Raw genomic sequence first — 23,116 nt, forward strand, 5'->3', positions numbered from 1 at the left:
CCGATGCTAGTTGGCGCTGTATGAACTCTCCATAGATTATATAGATACAAGTGTCTCCACAGAAATGCTTCGAGAAAAAAGGCTTCATAAAGCCAACTTTTTCATACAATTTTGCATGATAAATAGTTATAAGTGATTCTTTTATAACTTCTTTATTTATTTTGTCTTATAAATTCTTCATCTTTTTAATACGTAAAGACTCGTTTTATTTATTAAATAATATGTCAAGATACATTTTATGCGCAATTATATATAGAATACTGATAAAAAAAACGAGTCAGCTAATTTGACAATTGGCTGACAAAAAGTTGGCTCGATGCTCTATCTATATAATCTAAGGAACTCTCTTCAAATGCTTCCCTGACTGCATTGTTACTAAAATTACGTAACAAGCGACACCTGGCGCCGCCAGGTCAATACGCTAGCGCATTTGTGACCTTGACATTGTAGTGCAGCGATCCCTAAATCGTATTCCATGCAAAATCCAGCATTATTCCGTTATCAGTGTCATTTGTCAATACGTTTAGTTAAATCACAATTTAAAAGCTTTTAAGAATTTCCGAAATGTATCTACATTGCTTCTAAATTAATAGTGTTCCTATGCGATTAAAAGCAAGTTTCCTTAACCTGGTATTTTTTGAGATAACCTTTGATCCAACAACTTCTAAAATTTAAGAACCGATGTTATAAAGCAGTATAAATAAAATTTTAGCTCCATTTTAATGTGTGTTATTTTTAATGTGATATTATTTTACTTTTTTATTATTATTTGTTAAATGAATTTTTTTGCAAAATACTACAAAATAAATATAGTATAATTATATTATTTTAATATAACACTGTTATTTAAATTGTAAATAAGGTAACGCCCACCTGATGGGAAGTATTAAAAATCACATATAGACATGAACAGTGTCATGAACGTTACAGAATATACCGTTATACTCATGGCAACTCTAATTCCTGATGAATAAGATGTTATGTCTCCCTATCTTATAATTTCACAACTTTGATATAACATCTGCTACCTTTATAAGCTTACACGTGTCACTATTTATCATTTATATTATTTGTCAATATATTAACATCTGTCACAACTACATTAAATGATTACATTAAATGCCTTTGTCTTTAATATTTTTTTTTTATAATTGTTGTTTTTTTTTTGCTTTTGATTTTTCTTCAAAAATAAAATAAAAATCTTATCTTTTTTTTATTCGTATATTAGATTATTATAACAACAACCACCATATTTAAGACTTAAATCCGAAATACAATCCAAACAGCAATTTCTAGGCAGAAACACATATAGAAGAGTACAACACATAGAGGTATGTACTTAATAATTCATCATTTTTTTTTGTTTTCGTTCTTGTTTGTAATTTTTTTTTTTAAGCTTTTATTTAACTTTAGTTTTTTTGTTAACTCCTATTTTTGTTTCTTTGTATACAGCGCCTTGTATATATATTGTTGCTACTTGTGAAACCTATTAGTGGCTTATTTTATGATCCTAAACTGTATTTTTTGCTCTAGTGTAGCCCTGGTTTTCCTATGAATTAATAAATAAATAAATAAGACAAATTTTATTCGCAATTTCTGTGTAGTCAAATAAAATATTATTGGAGAAACTGGTAAAAATATAGTATAGTGTAAATTCGCGTAAAATATCCTATCATCTAATGATGATATGCCATAAAAGCTATAATGTTAAATACTTGGAAACTGACACAGAATAAATCATAAAATGAGACCCTTATAAAAGTAAGTATTGGACGGCTGATATTCATCTTTATATCCGAAGATATCTATTACTTTAGTATTAATAAAAAATCTTCCAGTGAGGACTCCAGCGTTCTTCCTTAACAGCTATTTTTATGGATTCGATATATATTTTTTAAGCATTATCGTATAATGTAGTGAGAAGAGATATATTAAGTTCCTATTGGATTTATGAGATGTTTACGGGATTTATTATTATCTAAACTAATACTATAAAGAGAAAAACTTGATTTTGTTTGTAATTGATAAACTAAAAAAAAAACACAACCGATTTTAAAAATTCTTCGTTATCAGCCATGCAAATCTGGGCGAAAACATGCGCCGTATATTATTTTCCAAAAAATCATGAGAAACCAGGGCAGGTCGCTAGTTTACTTTAATATATTGCTTCTATTTAGTTATAGTAGGAATATTTCGCCAACATTTTAATTTGATTTAAAACTATTCATTTTGATTTCGTAATAATTATACGACAAAGTTACATAACCTGTAAATACTATTGAAATTATTAGAAAAACACTACTCTCACACAAATTGTTGTAATAAATACCTAACTACTTTCGTCATTTATTTAATTCATGGCATTTTCAAATATTTATTTAAAAATTTTGTTTAATTAGTATAGTTAGTTATTTAACATTATTTTGTTTAATTCCGCTACTATTAGTATGTGTGTGACTGCCAACACTTGAAGATTCACTACTTTTTTTTTATTGTTAAGGAGTCAAACGAACAGATGGTCCACCTGATGGACAGTGGCTACCGTCGCCCATAATCACCTGCAACACGAAAGGAGTTGCTTGTGCGTTGCCGATGTTATTATTACCAGATGTAAATATAGTAATCAATCTTCGAGTGTGGGCAGTCGCACGGGTTTTTTTTATCAATGGATGATAATGGTATGGTAACCCCGCCCGCGCTATCGGTATACACTGGCAGGGCACTATTGATAGATGACTGATGAGATTGAAAGCAGGTCAATTAGCCCATCCTGACGCATTTAACTATATAGAATTCACCACGATGGTTTCCAAAGGTAACCACGTGGAGGTCGACCTGGCAGGGTATATTGTTAGTAATGGGGCTATTTCACCCCATTAGTAACTATACCGTTCTCGCCCCCAGTCGCACGGATAACAATGGTAGCGGAATTAAACAAAATATTTCTAATCAACTGCCTAATGGTATGGACTTTCGCAAAATAACACTAAGTTCAGTAAAATTGTTACAATATTGTCCTATTTATTAATATGGGATATGAACCATCTGTATACGAAATATCGTTTAATCGATTCAGCTATTTGAATGTTAGTGAGCAACAAACATGCAAATAATTTTGCAAACTACGAGTATCAAATTTGTAATGACTAGCTTAGCTAATATTCTGTGTAAAATATCCTATATGTTAAGTTAGGATATAATTTATCCGGATACCAAATTTAATTTAATTTAGTAGCTTTTAAGTTAAAGAATAATAAACATCTATCTATACATCCTCACAAACTCGCGTTTATATTAATAGTAGTAAAGTAGAATAGGATTCACCTGGTACTATACACGCAGGACACGACGCAAATAACATGTTTAGCAGGAAAAATGGCGCCCAACACAATACGAATGTAAAGAAGACCAGTCCAAGGACTTTGGTAGCCTTCTGTTCATTAGCCACCGCATTGGCTGACAGCGACCTTCCTTTCTTTCTATTGGCTAGGAATCTGCAAAAAAAAACAATAATTTAATAATCGTTTGCTTGGTCATCCCTATTCGTGTTTCTTCCTTGAAACAGTTTCGGTGTGTTTCGTTTCGAAGAACGAAATGTGGTAGTAAAATTACGTAGTACAGACACATAAAGCCTTAGTCCTCAATGTTCCGGATCCTCAGGAATATGTGTTACCATTTTTCATTGCGTGGGCCGTCAGCTTGTTTACCATTTTAAGTTCTATAAAAAGAAACTTTTGTTCCCTAATAAAAAATATCGGTTTTGTGCACAATGAATTGTTATTTTTTATTTGGACGAGTCCATGATGTATCGTTATTTTTCTTCACATTATATTTTTCGATTTAATAAGTTTCGTCTTTGCACTACGCTTCAAAAGAGTCGTCGAGTTCTCGGAGCTTCCAGGCTACCAATTAAATTCGAAAAAAGAACATTTCGTTTTTATTTCATTGAAAATTCTTCTTCGAAATCTGCCAGCACCACACAAGAAGGTACTGGCTGATTATCTTTTAAATCAAGTAACATTCAACAGAATAAGAATTTAATTAATTTTAAGAAGTGATTCAAATCGACTTGAAGTAATTTAGTCTAGCTTAAATATAATTAATTACAGACAAAGATAACATCGAATGTTTTAAAGTTTCGATGGTTCAAGAGCCGTCTGAATGTTAAAATTATCAATATTACTAATGCTGTAAGTGTGAAAATTTGTAAATATATATGTATATATGTTACTTCGCCGTGCGACCCCGGCATAGAATAGTCCACCCTTTCCTTTCGCGTGGGTGTCTCTAGGTCCCACTTAAAACCTTGCCAAACTACAGTTGCCAATCTACCAACCAAACATGGCGATGTGTGAGAGACCTATGTTCAGCAGTGGACAGTTAACGACTGGTATGGGGATGATGATATATCCCCACACGTGATTTATTTCGGGATTTGATTGTGATATAGAGATATTGTTACTGAATCATAGTTAAATTAATTAATAAATAGGGTAATTATTTTATATAATTAATGTTAATGCTAATTATGGATAAATTTTTTTGGCAACTCTTGGTAATTATTTTACAAAACGTAAGAAAAATACAAAAAAAGATATGGGCCAACACAGAGCTGGCTGGAAGAAAAGGAAAAGAATGCATGAATTAGTTACTTCGATAAGAGGAAACTCTTTAATAAAAAAAAGTTACTTAAACATTTTACTCGTAAATTTAATAATACATATGTATATTCCAGTAGATAATTTCAATATAAATATATAATATCATTACTGATTTTAAAAAGTTATTAAGTTAAATAGTCGAGGCATAAAACATTGGAGATAGGTATATTATAATATCATGAATTAATTTTCAATACTAATGAATGAGAAAATCGTACTACCAAATTATTTGATATAAAGCTTACAATAAATTCTGCTAAATGAAATCGCTTCACACAAAATTCGGATGAAATCGCTTTTAATATAATTATTGCGCTTAAAGGTGCGATAAGCGTTATGTTTGCAATATAGTTATCAATATATATATATACACTATATATATAGATACTAGAAATATGAAGTCTGTTATTGTCATTCCTAAATTTTGGTTATAATATCTGTCTGTAGTAAAATAAAAGAAATTAAATCAGTTGCACGCACGACACGAACAAAAACTTATTTCAAAAGAAATAATTTGATGTAATTTGTATTTATGTCCTTTAATGAAATCTACACAATGGTCATTTATAACAACATCTGGTTTACGGTTGCCAACCCGTCTGCCAAGCGTGGCAACTACTGGAAAGCTGGGTAAGGCTTATGTTTAGCAGTGGACAATTAAGGGCTGAAATAATAATAATAATACAAACAATAATTATTTAGTCTGTCTCCATTAACATCTTGAAAAGTACAACATATAATTTGTATAGTATTAAATTACCTATTGGGACCTTTGTGGAGAGAAACCTTCATTTCAGTTTTCGTTGGACGAAATATAATTTGTTTTAAATATATCCCATTATCATTACATTTACATAAGAATACAATTTTTTTTTTTATTATGAATTAAATTGTAATTTCATGATAATTTCCACAGATAGCTGGATATGATTTTGAAATTACGTAAGCAAGTTGTAATTTTAATATTTGTATCGTTTTATCTTTGCTCTTATACGTTTAATCTAAGCTTTGATCTTTCTAAATTCCTTTTTTAATTTTCAATTATATAAAAAAAAAAAAAAAAACAGTAGAGTATTAGCATTTTTATCGTATTCATACAGTCTAAAAAACCAACCTACCAGTCGTCCAACAGATACGTATATTCACTCATTTCTTACACTGTGTAATTTAAGCAAATTACCTACATAATCCTTTTATTACAATTAGCAAGAGCACTGAAACTTTACTGTTTCTCACAGCTTCGACCACGTTAGTGCTCATGATTATAAAGAAGCTCTATGCAAAATTTCAAGTTTTGATAACCGCCACGCTATATGACTACTATAATAGCTTCGGCTATGCGTTTTTTTTTATGTTACTTACTATTTACATCCCGTAACTTTGGTTGCATAAACTAAGATAAAAAGTGCCCCTTTTGTTAGTACTTGATTTGCTCAATCTACATCATCATTACTTCAGACGTTAATTGTCCACTGCTGAACATAAGCAGGTACTCATGAGTGACGGTAGTCATTATCAGCTGTCTCTGTGTTATAAAAAGACCTCCTCCGTAGATAAGAACAGAAACATAGAGATACGAAGAACAAGAACGAATAAGAACAGATAAGAACATAAAGAACATTTTTTTTTATACAACTTAGAATGGCAAACAAGCTGACGGCCCACCTGATGGAAAATGGTAACCGTCGCCTATAGACATGAGCAGTACCATGGACATAACAGAGTATATTGTTTCGCCCATGATACCCCCCATGCATTGTTCTGAACCAACTGCATCCACTCACACTCACACAGAGAGTCAGTTCTAGACACAACTTAGGTCGTCGTTCCACCTAGTGGAAGGTCATCCTGCAATATGTTTGCCTGTACGAAGTCACCACTCAGGAACCTTTCTTCCTCATCAGTTGCCAAAAATCTTTATAATTTCATGTTTATAATATTAATAGATATATACCTAGATTTATATATTACCTTAATTTGATACGATGATTTACTACGTTGCACAATTTCCTGGATAGAAGCAGTATTCTGTATTTACGATATTTACGAGACAGTCGTAAAGTGGTAAGGAACACCTAAGTAGATAATGTTGTATGTAGGTAATACAACAATGTTGTATGCCAGGGATCAGAGATTTTGTATTCTACCAAACACAGGGGGCAAACGGAAATGCGGCTCACCTGAGGGTAAGTGACTACCACCGCCCATGAGCACCTGGAACAATTGGAGGATTTGCAGGGGTTCTGCTGGCTTTTTAAAAAGGAATATGCTCTGTGCTCTTGCGTGTATTTGCTCAATACGCATAATATTGATGATAATTAATATATATAAATAAATATGAATTAAAATGTTATTTTTAATTATTTTTCTAATCGTACCTCAAAGTTAAGGCGTTCGGAGCCGCCAAAGTAAGCTTGAGCGGTCTCAGCCTCGCCCTCCTGGTTTCCGCTGCTATACTCAGGGGAGTTTGAGTGGCGACATCGCGCCCTCTTCTGGAACCCCCAGAACCTCCGCCGCCTCCACAGCCGTTCATATAACTCAGTTGAGGATGTGACACGCTCATACTGACTTTGTTGCGTGGAGTCCTGTATAATTAAATATATAATAAATATATATATTACTAATCGTATCTCGCCTCTTCTCCCGTGGTCATATCGTGACATTGAATAGTCTATAACTTTCCTAAATAAAGAAGCTATCAAAAATAATTTACCAAATACAACTAGTAGTTCCAGAGGTTAGCGTATTCAAACAAATACTTTCGCTTTATTACATTCGTACAGAGGTGTGATACATAACATAATTACATTATACTTTTGATGTCCTTGGTGGTGTAACGGTTTAACACACTGCCTTAACTGCACATGGTCACGAGTTCGATCCCCCACATAACAAACATTTTTGTATTTAATTAGCATGTGTATTTGTATCGGCCTGGGTGTTTTACATGTTTATATGTATGTATTTACAAAAGAAGTATTTAAATACTGCTAATAATTATCTAGTACCAAACAAACTCTACTTAGCTTGAAATTAGAAGTTGTAATATGTACAATAGTATTAAAATAAAAAGCACATTCTGTTGTATCTCTGGAGTTAATATATTATGGCCAACTCATATTTCTGCCACTAAGTGTACTTGCATGGTTGTGATTTGATTCAAAGGGAGAAGCATGTCCTCCAAATTTTGACGCAGAAATTCATTATAGAGACTCGTTCTTTCGGAGACGAAGCAGCAGGCGAGCAAGCGCTGCCGGATTCCTGCCCGTTAAACCCTAACAATGCTTCGTCACTTCGCTGTAGTTTCGGGGCCACGGATTCACTTTCGCATTCTAGCTTGATAAAATATGTAACCGTCGCCTACAGACATGACCAGCACCACAAACATTTCATTCGTTGCCTCATACTCAGGTATAAGGTACAAATACATCTCGGAATAACGCCTCAGTGTTATGCTAACCTGGTACTGGTTACCCGCCACGTCAGCTGTCTTGATACTGAGTTGTTTGGCGACAAGTCCGGTGAACTCCTGGTGCCTGACCGACGAGCTCCCTGCACCGGTGTGTTGTCAAAGCCCCCGCATTGTCTGTCAAGGAAACTGTATTTTAACAATGTTCTTACCAATATAATTTAATTCAATCATTTATGGCATTTTCATGTTGTAACAATATAGATCTTAAGCAGATCAAAGATCTTAAGAGGTACAGTATCGACTTGAACTCTGGAAGGGCACAGCAATCATATTAATAAATGTTATATAAAATATACAACTTCATTTTTATATTATACATGCATAGTCAATGAACAAAAAAAAAAACATTATTAAATTAAAACAAAACAAATACGTACAAATAAAATTATATTTTCCCATTGAAAAATTCTTGCAGTGTATAATAACTTTTTGATAATTAAAATATTTTTCAAAGCTATTTTAAACTTTTTAAAATCTTTTACATTTTTTTAAGTTTAGTGGAATTTTATAGTAAATTTTAATTGACATTGCGCAAGGGCCTGAATGGAATAATTGTAGTTTCGAGAATGGTCTTGCTAATCTACACTGCGGTCGCCATGTTTGAGGGCAATGTATATTGTGGAAATAGATGCATATTACATTTAACAAAATGGCACGTTCCCAGTATGTACATTGATGGTAAAGTTAAAATGTTGTTTAATAAAGTATGGTTTACATGTCTTCCTGTAATCTATGTTAGCCATAATTCTGAGACATAATTTTTATATAATAAATGTGAAAGTGAGTTGAGTGAGCAGGGAACACTAAAAGACTTTAAAAATTCGTGCGCTAAAAAAATTAATTAAAAGATAAGAGTTTCTAAAATTTCTGATAAGATTTAAAGAAATATAACAAAAAAAAATAACTGTTCTTTCTTTGTGGTTTACTAGCAATTCTACATAACAACAATAATATATAGTCTATGTTATTTGCTGATAATATAGCTTTATATAGTTGAAAGAATTATTATCATCGGTGAAGTAGTTTTTGAGTTTATCCATTACAAAGAAGCAGTCAACTCTTTCTTCTTTATAATATTAGTATATACTAGTTATTGCCCGCGACTTCGTCCACGTAACCGGGATATGCTATCGACTAAGATAAAGTAGCCTATATAACTCTTCATCCTTAATACAAAGTGTATATTTTGTTTCACAACGAATAGTTATTAAATAGACCCATCATTTGTTTTTTTTTATACAACTTAGAATAGCAAACAAGCTGACGGCCCACCTGATGAAAAGTGGTAACCGTCGCCTATAGACATGAGCAGTACCATGAACATAACAGAGTATACTGTTTCGCCCATAATACTCCCCATGTGTTGCCATTCCTGAGAACTCAGGTGTTATTCCTCTGTACCCAGTGAATTCACACCATATCTCACCCTTCAAACCGAAAGACAGCCATGCAAACACAACTGCTTCACGGTTGAAACACGAATAGGACAAAGGTACCCAAGCAATCGACTTTTGTACAAAGACTCCCTCTGGTAATTTTTTTTCTTTATTCCATGCACTAACGTCTAGTTCTAATTTTATTTTATAAGTAAAATATAGTATCATCATCATATCAACCTTTATTTGTCCACTGCTGAACATAATCCTCGCCTTAGAAGTTTTGCCAGTAGTTACCACGTTTGGCAGGCAGATTGGCAATTGCAATTAAGCTTTAAAAATGTTTTAAGAGGGGCGCTACTGCCGATCTCACGTCCTCCCTTAGTCGCCTATTACGATATCCACAGGAAAGGAAGGAGTGGCCTATTCTACGCCGTAGACCTGATATAGTATATGACATATATATTTGCTACCCATATATGAGATATATAAAGATTCCATTTCCCTGCTGTTTACTGTAATCCTTTAAAAGCCACAACACAAAATACAACACAAATAACAAAAGAGGCACAAAGACGAATATTAAAAACCATATTTTATGAACTGACGACAGCGTTTTGCTCGTAAATTCAGTTGTAAAAATAACAACAGATATGAAATAGATAAAAGCAAATTGCTAAGGAATTGGGTCACGCAAGAGTGTCTGCTGAAGGGTTAATACAATATCATATTGGCTTCATTTCTCTCCGTAAGCATTTGATATTCACAGTCCATTGCTAAAGTCTGTTTATTACTATATTAGTTTTTATTCGCGACTCCAACTGAGATATGTTGACCGATTTTTTTTTTTATAATATAGAGGGCAAACGAACATGCAGTTCACCTGATGGTAAAAGATTATAGACACCGGCAACATCAGAAAAATTGCAATTGTTTTTTTCATCGACTCTATCTGTCTACCGAATATATATCTACCGAATGCAAAATTGAATGTCAATTAAAATTTTCGACTAACTTTCTGATGTTGAAAAAAACTGGCAAGAAATCAAATCAATTTCTATTATCATGAATAGAATAGAATAGAATAGAAACATTTATTGCCAGTAAACTTACAATATAAAATATAAATAACATATACAAAAAGTGTCCCACACCTGACAAAAGGAACCGGCTCAACTGATGCTGTGAGTGTCCCAGCGCATAGTGAACAGCTGCACAGTGCTGGTTTTTTTTCAGCCAGTCCCTCTCTTAACAAAACAACCAAAGTGCAGGGTACCACTGTACATTACTTTTCGTTCATCATAATCATCATCTGAATCATTATCTGTCCGCTGCTGAACATAGGTTTCACCATAGACTGCCATAAGGAACGATTCTGAGCCACTTGCATCCATTGACTCCCAGCAATGCATTTGAAGTCTTCTCTTCCTCTCATTGGGGGTCGTGCTACACTACATTTGCCCGTACAGGGTCGCTACTGAAGAACTTTTCTTCGGATTCTTATATGTTCAAAACATGATTATGTCGAGTATTACGTATGCCATTTCGTCAGCAGTACAAATGTGTCTGTCTAACCCCGTCATATATTAGAATTGTTAACATATTTTAGTTTTATAAGCTTAGACTACGCTAATATATTATTTTGTAAGAGAATGTTGAAATTAAATGGAACAGAAAGGAAAAAAGAAAGAAAGAATTTATAAGAACACACTTTGCTCTGTAGCCTTTTCTCTGGCATACTTTTGTTTTTACCTGTACAATAAATTTTAAATGGAATTTAAATTTTACTATCTCAGTAGCGTCACAGTAGCCGAGTTTCGTTCTCACGGAATTTCTAAATTTGAATAAAGCTATCTAAATTATTCTAGAATTTGATACCCCTAAGTGTTCCTTGACTTATATTTAAAACTGTATGAAGTCCCAGTTAGAGACCTACATTTGACTGAACCGAAAATTGAACCTGGACCTTTATTGCTATAGCAATATTCTTGTAACAGCATCACAAATATCGTCTTTATAAACGATTATCTTAAAACCCCGATTTTTACCACATAAAGTAGTACCAAAATGACCCATATATTTTTATTTATTTAAATTTCAATGCACAAATATATAAGTAAGCGAACTTAACACCCAATGGCTTAATTAATATAACATTATAAACATATGTAATATTTAGAATATTTTATGGTCCATCTATACACCAAATTTTACATGAAATTGAACCTTTCAACATATTTCAGCTCCTACCGGAAATTACTAACATTCAACTGTAATTTTACAAAATATTCCACCAGTATTTTCCCTAAGGAAACCTTAGCCAAAAAACGATAAAACATTTTGAAACTCCCATGCTAACATTGCACCTAAATCTACCATCATCCATCCATCGGATAAGCTATCAGTACCAGTAAAACTGAATATTTCCCCCAAAGGAAAATGGGACACGGCGCATTCGACTGTTAAGTTATTATGGGAATCTCTAAATTTTCTGTCGATTTTCTGACCCATAATTCTTTGGGAATAAAGGTCCGTTTCACTGATAAAACACTGAATTTGATTTCATCCAATATTTATTCGTTATTTTAGTTCAAAGATACTCAAACACGTGTTTTTTATACGTACATGGTAAAAACATAGCTCTCCTGTTCAAGAAATAAAATGCAGGCAACGCTGCATAAACTACACTAGAACTCGTACTACGTATCAAATGAGGAAAATTTAAAAGAGACTTAAACCTCATTTGAGTGTTCAAAGGACTTTATCGAAGAGACTTTAAAAATAGGATTTGTCATGAAAAACTGTTCAATTGACGCAGCCTCTGGTCCTGCGAGCTAAAGGCTGCGTCAATTGAACCGACAAATCCTCCAAGATCACGACAAAAGATATCGTAATAAACAATACTATGTTCGTATAATTTATATAAAATATTTTACTCTTAGTAGTGAACATTGGACGCAGAGGATGGAGATTATCCGTCCTTTACCCTTATTAGTACTGTACTGAAAACGATACCTGTTCAGAATAAGATATCCCGAATTGTCTTTATTGAGACACATATTTTAGATATTTTTATGTATTTATAACTAGATAAATATTCATAACTATTTATATAATACTTATAAACTGTACATGGGTTTTTATATTAACATTAATAGAATTATATAAGTAACTATTCAGGTAGCAAGGTGACGTATGCGACTCAAAAGAGACGTCACTTTAAAATAATTTTAGGGTCGACGACTAAAAACCGACGTGTGACGAATAATTGCTACCTGTGTAGCGGTATAATGACTTAGTGTAATCGAAACATATTGACTGATCAGAGAACAAAATAAACTATTTCTTCTTCGTGAATTTCGGATATAGGAAAATCAACGAAATAGACCAATTCAAGATGACGAACTAAAATAAAACACACAAGATATTAAGTTACGCCTTCAGAAAAAAACTGTGAAATTTGGATGTAATTGATTCTGTAGTTTTTATGTGATATCAGAACAAAAAATTAGAAAAATAATCTAAAAAAAAATTGTCTTGATATTTATTAGTCCTCTGAAGACCACTCGTGTTAATAATACTAAAATTTCTACCATGTACAGACAATGTCTAGTTACAGTTTTATTATATTAACAATAGATCTTAAAAAGCGTTATATTATATTTTAAAATATTGTAATACAATCATCAATTGTGACAATCATCAACAGAAAACCAAATAAAATGTTGCATCTGCCAGATGTACAATATTAAATTTTAATATTCAAATAAAGTTAATTAACTTACCAAAGAATTTGTTTAAGGGTATCCAACAAAGGACGTCTTTCATCAAATTCAAATACGTGATATGGTTACATTTCAAAATGCAGTACTTTGAGTAACTTCATTAAAGGTTATCGTAACAATACATATTGTACGTTTATAACTTTGAAATAATAGAGAGCAAATAACAAAGGTAGACAACAATAATGTTAAACAGTAAATTTATATGAAAATCATATGTTTTCTCTTATTTAAAAAGCTTATTCCTAAGAACGAGAATTGGTAACAACATTCGTCTTTCGGGGAATCATCTAAATCAATATTATAAAGATAAAAGAATTGATTCTTTATTTGTAATCTATAAACTCAAAAATTACTTACCCAATTTTAAAAATTATTTCACCTGTAGAAAATTACATTGTAAGTGTAATATACGCTATATATTTTATTTACAAAAACTTAGAAGTCCCTACGAAAATTACAATAATGTAACCCAAAATATCAAAATTTTGCCTAGCTAGCTACATTATGAGCGAATAACATGGAGTATATGGGGGGAAAGGGATTGTTAGTAATGGAGTTTGACAGCCCCATTGCTAGCAATATGCCTTATTAGGTCGACTTCCACGTGGTTCCCCTGGAAACCATCGTGGACAATTCTTGTTGAATTTGTCAAGATAGGCTAACTGACCTGCTTCAACCTCACCTGTCACCTTTCACTGGTGCTCCGCCGGTGTATACCGATAGCGCGGGTGGGGTTACCATTCCATTATCATCCATTAAAAAAAAAAAAGAAAATAAAACATGGAGTATATTTTATTAAAAAAAAAACTGTACGAAACCGAATCGGGTTGCCAGTGTGTAAATAATTTTATTTACTTACCCTAAAATTGCATAATGTAACACACACGTGTTGTATAATAATATAAACAAAGAGAAACTTTGTCTACGAATAAAATGTTTTACCATTTTCGGAGTCCTTTATGGGAAGAGCCACGTGGCTAGTGGCTTGTGCTATGTTAACCAACTTTTGGCCGCAACTTCGTAGGCGTGGATTTTAGAAGTAGGTAGGTGAAAATAAAATATAACTACACTAAATTTTCATGCAAAACCTTTAGAAACAAATACAAACCACATGCAATTGGATGAAGTAATTTCTGCATGATACCGGAATAAACATACAGAGAGACAAAAAATATTGTTTGGCCTCGATTACTAATCTTACTATCTTACTAATATACTCGTATAATAAGATAGTAAGATAGGTTTATGCTTATTTTATCTAAACGTTAACCTGTTGGAAGAAAAACATTACCAGCACTAGAGGTCCCATTACTACAAATATAGGGTATGTTATTTCGACCTTCACGTTATCTCCCCCGGAACCCATCGTGGTGAATTTCTGATAAATTCGTCACGATGCACTTCATCGTCACTTTAAAGCTTTTTATAAACATTATTGCTTTAATACAATATACATATTTATACAAATTTAATTCTTATGATGATAAATCAGAACAGCAAATTACAATAAAAACAGGCAGAAATATTACAATATTTCGTTTTTATAAAAACCAAAGGAAAAAAGACAAAGAGATTAAAAAATATGTTACATTGTAATTTTTGCTAGAAGTGAACCCGTAGTTTATATTTATAAATGTATTTGTTTCAATAGATAAAAATATCAAAAAATAGCGCATTTCGATATGCCTGAATGGCGAAGAAATAAGAAATGAAACCGTTATCTTCAACTATCCTAATATGTATCTACAAATTAAAAAAAAAAAAATTTTAACATTAACTCGCTAATTCCGCTTCCGAAACAAATGGAAAAGTCAGTGGACTCCGGGGATATTCAGTAAACAAGATCACAGCAGATTGGGACAATAAACTCCTAAACACGCAATAAACGCTCCAAGCCACATATATGCGAACATAAACATAATCGCCCGTAAAACCCTAATGTAATTGTTTGCTTTGGCCAATAGTGGTGTTTAGTTTGTTTCGAAGTACGTAATAAAATTTCAGCCAACAAGCAACAAAATATAAATAAGTACATGTCATTTATGCGACTTTCAAAAGGATAAAAGGAGATTCCCAGTTTGTCTGTACTTTTGTGACTCATATTACGCCATTACCACGCCAATTCTCAACTGATTCTGATCTTTTATTTTTCTAATTCTTTTTTCAATCCACAATGTTTATCCCAATATTGGTCGAATATTAATTTTATGAAGATTGTGTTGTTTATTATTTGCATAGCAAAAACTGATCGTTGCAAAGCAAAAGAACAAACGGTTCCACGTTTGAAATTCAATTATTTTTGTCTGTTTGTATATACATATATTTGTTCCGGCATCACGCAAAAACTACAACACCAAATTGGATGTAGTATTCATAGTTGTGTGTGTGTGTGTGTGTATGTGTGTGTGTGTGTGTATGTGTGTTTTATCTTGAAAAGTAATTTAAAAGTGTTCTATTTCGTTGATTTTTCTATTTCCAATATCCACATGTACGAGTTGCAGACAACAGCTAGTACAACTGTAACACTACCTGTGTTTTGTGGAAACATGATATTACGTAATACTCCTACAATTTATATTAAACTAATGACAATCCATTTATTAAGATTTATGCCAATTGGCAACTTACAAATATACTTTTAAAAAACATTACCCGCCTGTCTTCAGTGAGGTAAAAATAGTAGATATTTCAACAATTTGAATACTCAAAACGAGTTCATTGATATATAAAAACATCCTAGATACACAGTAAGAAGCTAAAAACTGAAATAAAATAGAGCGCATTTAACCAAATTTTGCGCTCAATTCTAACCAGTGGCATTTATAATTAAACGTACCGAAATATTCTTAGAAAAAAAAATATATACTCACGACTATAGATCTTAATACAATAGTCAAAGGCATTTGTTGACTGTTGCCGTTGTGGTAAACGTAATACAATAAATTCTTATAAATTTTATAAAAATATAAAATTTGTTTCACTACAATTTAAGAAAAATGTAAACAGATGACCAAAAACGGTCTGGTAATCCTAATGGATAGAATATATAATTACAAATCGAAAGTTAATTGAATGTTTTGATTTGTTAATCATTTTATTTTGAGAGAGAATCCGTGTTAATTTTGACAAAACATGGTTTTCCTTCTCTTTTCATTAAATTCTATTGTAATAGATTATAGTTTCTTAATTACGATGAGGAATCGACAACATTTAAATCTTGGACTTTCGTAATATCAATGATCGAGTTGCAAGCAAAAATCTTTTTTCCATTTACTCTAAGATAATTGGAGAGCTGCTTTATAGTCGTACTTCACTCGTCTCATTGTGATGGATGCTGAGCCCCGCTTTGGCGGCCGGCCAGGAGTTATTAGGGTGTTAATAAACTAGAATGGAGCCCAAATTGTCGCAATATAATTGTATTTAAATTGGTAAGTGAGGTTAACTGACTTTAATTTGGATTTACACAAATATTTCATTCAGATTTTGATTATAATGTTATTTCATTATTTTAAGTTATTTATTCTATAGAACAATTAACAGATATATATGTATTTGATTATTAATACAATATATTAGAACTCAAAAATCAATTTAAATTCACAGAATGTTTTTCTCAAATATAAGATTTTGATCAAATCAACGAATACATAATACTACTAAAAATATTGAGATATTACATAATAAATATAATATATAAAATTTTATATAAATACAGAATTATTAGAAATTAGATCGCCTATAGAATAAGTACCATGGACATAACAGAGTATACTGTTTCGCCCATGATACCCCCCATGCGTTGCCAAATCAGGTGTTATTCCTCTGTTAAATTCAGTCAAACCGAAACACAGCTATGCAAACACAACTGCTTCACGGTTACGAATGGGACTATCGATAAAAGTATTTATTAATTAGATGCGAATAAGATAGAAAGAAAATGAAAATCACTTAAAAGTAATACGAATGTAGATGCTAATAAAAGTTAACAATTTTCAAGAGCAAAAACTTTTGTATTGAACAACTAAAAGGCCCATCATTATCAAGTGTACTTAAACAATTGTTCCTCACTTAAACTTGATGTCTTTAAACAAGTTTTTAATTGTTTCCACCTTAAACTTGTATTTAAATTAGTTACTTACCGTCTTTGCATGCCGCCAGGTACAGGAGTAGCAGCCAACCTCGCCTGCCTCTTCAGAAGTTGGACCGTCAACGCAAAGGAGACTACCATCATCAGCATGGGGATATAGAATGCGACTAGAGATCCAAAAATCCAGAAGAAACGATTGTTGATGACACAAAGCTCTGGGGTTGGCATGATGTTGGTACGGTTTATAAGACCTGTTGACAAAAACAAAACAGTTTAAAAATCTAATAGTATTTTAGTGACATTCACAGTAATATTTCAACGGTTCTTGCAACACTTTCAGTAATTAACGATTAATATTTCTCGCAGTAATATATCCTCAAAATAATCAATGTAACCGACATAACCGAAGGAAATGGAAATGGACTGATCACGTAGCTCGAAGAACCGACAACCGATGGCGAAGAAAGGTTCTTGAGTGCCTTAACGCAGCGTAAGATGTCCCCCCGCTAGATATAGTGACGACCTCAGATGCATTGCAGGAAGTCAGTGTATGCAGGACCATTCCTTGTGACTGTCTATGGGAGAGACCTATGTTCGGCAATGGACAGATAATGGCTGAGATGATGATGATAGTTTCTTGCAGCGTTTCTAGTAATTTTACTAGTAACATTTGTAATAACATTAGTAATAATATTTTTAGAACATTTCAAATAACATGATAGCATTTCAAATAACATGATAGCACACCAACTAATAGTGTTTCAAATGTGAAGCAGTTGTGTTTGCATGGCTGTGTTTCGATTTGAAGGGTGGAATATGGCGTGAATTTACTGGGTACAGAGGAATAACACCTGAGTCTTCAGGAATGGCAACGCTTCTCATGAGTTCATCATGGGCGAAACAGTATACTCTGTTATGTCCATGGTACTGCTCATGTCTATAGGCAACGGTTACCATTTTCCATCAGGTGGCGTGTTTGCCATTCTAAGTTGTATAAAAAAAAACACTATTTATTACTAATTTCCATATTTTTTTTTTTATTAGAACATAATCTACTTATCGATGTTAAGTTTTTCAATTGTTGCCTTTTCAGTTAATAACACAATAATTATAACAATATTTAACTCCTATTATATATTCTCTATTGCTGGTCATATTAAATATTTCTCTCGTAACAAAACAATATCATCACAGAATCTTTCCTGATTTACTTATATAAATGATGTCATATATATTTATTCCCCTTTTATTACATACTATATTGTCTGTTCCATTATATTTTATACCTTTAGCTATATATTATATTACATCTTATTTGACATAATATATGCTTATACATTCTTTTACAATACACTTCAAATAACTACCAAAACTAATCGTGAACGTTCCTTCTCCGAAGTATTCCACTGACCAATTTCCACTTCAGTTTACTTATACTTTAGATGTATCATTTAGCTGTTTAAAATTATCCTAATATTTTCTTTACTAGTGCCAAAGTTTATAAATTCGATATTGGGGTTTGTTTGTTTATTACCTTTTGGCGCCTTAACGGCTTAACCAATCGCCATGGGGAAAGAGATTGTTAGTTACGGGACTCTAATCCCTATTACTAACAAAATACCCTATCAGGTCAGTCTGTCCGCTCTGGAATCCATCATAGTTAATTCCTGGCTAAATTCCTCACAAAGGGCTAAATTGGCATACACGTAATCTAATTATGAAGTAATGAAAACGAAGAAATGATTGTGGGTAAAAGGCAAAAATAAATAAATGTTATTAGGCCTACACCAACCTACTTATAAAATAAATATTCTTATAAACAACACTAGCAACCTGCCCTGGCTTTGCACGGATAGAAGTTGTACATACAAACCTTCGGTAGAAAAACATCTAAATGACAGTGAATTCCATATCAAAATTCATTGTACAGTTTAGAATTAACAGGAGAAATAGACAGATATAGACAGCGACTTTGTTTTGTATATTTAAAAATGTAGACACATTTTGTCTCTTAAAAGTCGAAACCCGTTTTATTTATATTATAATTATCAGGAGAAAAGAATTGATTGTTTATAATAAATAAACCTGCAGCTAAGAATCGTTCTTTACGGCAGTCTATGGAGAGGCCTATGAATAGTGAACAGATAATGGCTGAAATGATGAGGGTTAATAAATAAACTTAAAAACTACACAACCGATTTTGAAAATAATTTCAGCTACATTATCAGCGAATAACATAGGGTATATATTATTTCCTTAAACTATCTACCAGTGCAAAGTCGAGCGGAATCACTAGTTCAAATTACAAAAAAAAAATATTAAGTGACACTTGTTAATCTGTTTTCCGTAAGCGAAACCGCTGATATTTTTCACATTGTTCGTGAATATTCATTAGCTCCGTAGTTAACAATATGCATAATAAAGTCAAGTTGCACGTATATAAAAATATATAGAGGGTATTACCAAAAAATTTAGCGCGGTAACATTTACTTGCGATAATATTGAAAACGCTGTGGTATACTTACGTGGCTTATGAACTTCAAAGGTCGTGAGTTGGAATTTTCCACAAAATATTTTGTGTCAATTTTAATATCTGACTAAAAAATCTCCAGTGAAATAAAACAGTGTCAACAAACCGAATTAATTTATTTATTTATATTTTTGCTTGTATTAAAATATATCTAGATGGTGGACTTAATGTCTGATAGCATTCTCTACCAGTCAATAGTTACGCTATACAGAGACAGTAAATTGCGGTGTATTGGTTAATCCAAATAATGACGGTAAGCTCGCCCTCTGTCGCATTGGATGCTACTATGTTCGGCAAAATGTGGATACAATTTGAATAAGTAGTTAGTTCTCCATAATGATAGAAGTCGAATAATACCTCTATTATTATTTCAGCCGTTAACTATCCACTGCTGAACATAAGCCTTTCCTATTAGAGGAGTTTTGCCCGTAGATGCCATGTTTAGCAGGCACGTTGACAACCGCAATTAGGCTTTTAAAGATGTTTTAAAAGAGACGCTGCTGCCTACCCCTTGAACTTTAAGTTAAGTTAGTCGCTTCTTACTATACCTTCGGAAAAGGAAGGAATGGCCTATGCTATGCCGGAACACACGGCGTAATGCTAACCAAACTACCACATAAAGACGTAAACATATTGTTTATTCTGATAAGTACTTTATTATAATATTATTTTATTTTTAATGGTTGTTTGATTATTAGATTTATATTGTTAAATTCCGCTACCATTAGTATGTATGTAACTGCCATTTTGTTCACGCACGTTTTGCGACACGTGTTTCATCTCTGAACGAGGCATCTTCAGGCAAATTATGAGATCACTGCTCGGAGCCTAATGTTAACCGTTCGGATTGGATGGCGGTCGGAGAATGATGGCTATTATGGAAGATTGTGGAACTTCTGGTAGTAATAATGGTGGACAATCTTTGAGTGTTGGTAGTTACATACATATTATCATAATAGTAGCAGAATGAAACAAAATAATTCTAATCAAATAACCATATGGACTTCCGTAATATAACATCTAGCGGGAGACTTTGTACAAAAGTCGATTGCTTGGGTACCTCTGTCCCATTCGTGTTTCAGCCGTGAAGCAGTTGTGTTTGCATGGCTGTGTTTCGGTTTAAAGGGTGGAATATGGCGTGAATTTACTGGGTACAGAGGAATAACACCTGAGTCCTCAGCAACGAATGGGGGAGGGGGGGGGGGTTATCATGGGCAAAACAGTATACTCCATTATGTCCATGGTACTGCTCATGTCTATAGGCGACGGTTACCACTTTCCATCAGGTGGGCCGTCAGTTTATTTCCATTCTAAGTTGTATAAAAAAAAATCAGTAAAATATTATTTTGCAAGGATATCTCATCATTGTATATATATGATATCCATCAAAATCCTACTTCTATTCTTATAAATATGAGTTATCCCAGTCCATCAAAACAAACCTATGTAGTTACACAAACAAAATGACGGACAAAAATCATTAATATTTTAAATGTAAAATTTTTAATATTAAATACTCAATCGAGCTTAAACGACTAGACAATATATCATCAGATTAAATAGATCATGTCCTGAGTTATATATACAATAACTCAACAAATTAAGGTAGACGAGGAAAGCCGCGGAATACAACAAGTGTTAATGTAAACCGTTTCTAATTTAACCGAATACTTCACGAAGCAAATAATGTCTATTTATATAATCCTAGGGAAACGAGGTTTTAAAGACTTCTGAATGTTCGCCGAATATTAGTTTGAAATTTTGTTTATGTTTATAAAGGTACTTGTACATTCGGGCTTGTATTTTCCTATGTCAGTATCAGATATTTATAGCTTGACAATTCCCATCCACAAATAACATATCCCGTTCACCAAACAACGTACTTACACGTCGAGACGCAATCCAAAAGACAGATGTTTTGGAAAAACTCTTAGTCTGACCGAGAACCGAAAAAAAATATATTTTCATTTTTACGAACACGTATGATTTCCTTCATAACTGTCTATCCATATGTCATTATTGTCTTTGTTCGTTGTAACCTTTATAAAAATTCACAGCAAAATGTACAGTGGTGATTGACATACAAAGAAATATTAAAATAGGTAACCGTTTATGTTTAATCGGTCACCACAAATATCCAACGGTTATAAATATGTAAAAATACATTAAATGACATGAAAAGAAGATTAAATTTAAAAATAATAATGGATCGTCTCTTTCACAAGATATGAACACGAAAAATAGCTCGAAAAATGTCAAACCTCGTCCTTTTTAAATATGCATGTGAAAAATTCTGAACCAAACTATGATACTGGCTTTATACGATGATAAAAATTTTTTGGTTACTTTATATTAATAGCTTACACAGCCTTGTTAATAATCCTCGTCCGATAGGCTGCTGGTTGTTTTTTTTTTTTATTAACCTTTTGATCGCTTGGCTTTTTAGCAGTTGCCGTGCCACTAGATAATTAGCAAATTTATATTGTACTTTATTTGATGACCGACTTTAAAAGCTCTCAACTTGATTGATTTTTTTTCTAATATTTACTGTATCATAATTATAATAATCATTTTGGAATTGAAAAATTCTTTTTTTATGCAAAAGGATATATTTTCAGATTAGTCCTATAGAAATTTAAAGAATTTGGTTAAATGGTTTAGTTTTCAAATCCAAATTACTGGTTTAACCACGATTGAAATCGGTTTGTTTTTGATGGAAAAAAATCTTAAATAATTTAATATTTCCAACTATGACAAATAATCTTAAAATATTATAATGTGCTTTATTCTGTTAAAAAATTGTTAATGTAGTAATCAATTAAATAAATAGAAGATACAAGTTATCTGCTAAATAAATCCATCTGAGACGCTAAAAAGTTTAATACTGTTACATAAGATATACTGTTCTACCCAAGATGTTCATTATAATGTAATTTCAAAACGGATAATAATTCTTCTGTGAGATAAAGGGAAATGCGCTTAAGACAGAAAAGGCTAAGGTTAATGGGTTCTCGCTTAAGTACCCTCTACTTTACACCTTATTTGTAAAGTAACAAAATTTCTAACAATATTTTTCCATAGAGCTCAAACCAGTGATTTTGAAAACTGGCCTTTATTTTCTACATGGTTAGATAATAAATGATAATATTTTTATTACTTAATTAATTGTACTTACTTAATTAATTAACTTAAGTAATTAATTAAT

General features: G+C 32.3%; 1 protein-coding gene across 1 annotated transcript in view; it reads right to left on the reverse strand.

Moving 5' to 3' along the window:
• LOC113522247 (5-hydroxytryptamine receptor 2B) overlaps positions 1-23,116 on the reverse strand; it is a 134,461-nt gene that overhangs the window by 13,515 nt on the left and 97,830 nt on the right. Inside the window, exons 5-8 of the mRNA XM_052897842.1 lie at positions 17,434-17,632; positions 8,122-8,247; positions 7,040-7,246; positions 3,325-3,494 (exon numbers count right to left, since the gene is read on the reverse strand). Of these exons, the coding sequence (XP_052753802.1) occupies positions 3,325-3,494; positions 7,040-7,246; positions 8,122-8,247; positions 17,434-17,632 (702 nt within the window). The remainder of the gene's footprint in view (positions 1-3,324; positions 3,495-7,039; positions 7,247-8,121; positions 8,248-17,433; positions 17,633-23,116) is intronic.

This window comes from Galleria mellonella, unplaced genomic scaffold (genome assembly GCF_026898425.1).
Source record: "Galleria mellonella isolate WM207_F2 unplaced genomic scaffold, CSIRO_AGI_GalMel_v1 utg38, whole genome shotgun sequence".
In the NCBI taxonomy this organism is placed as follows: Eukaryota; Metazoa; Arthropoda; class Insecta; order Lepidoptera; family Pyralidae; genus Galleria; species Galleria mellonella.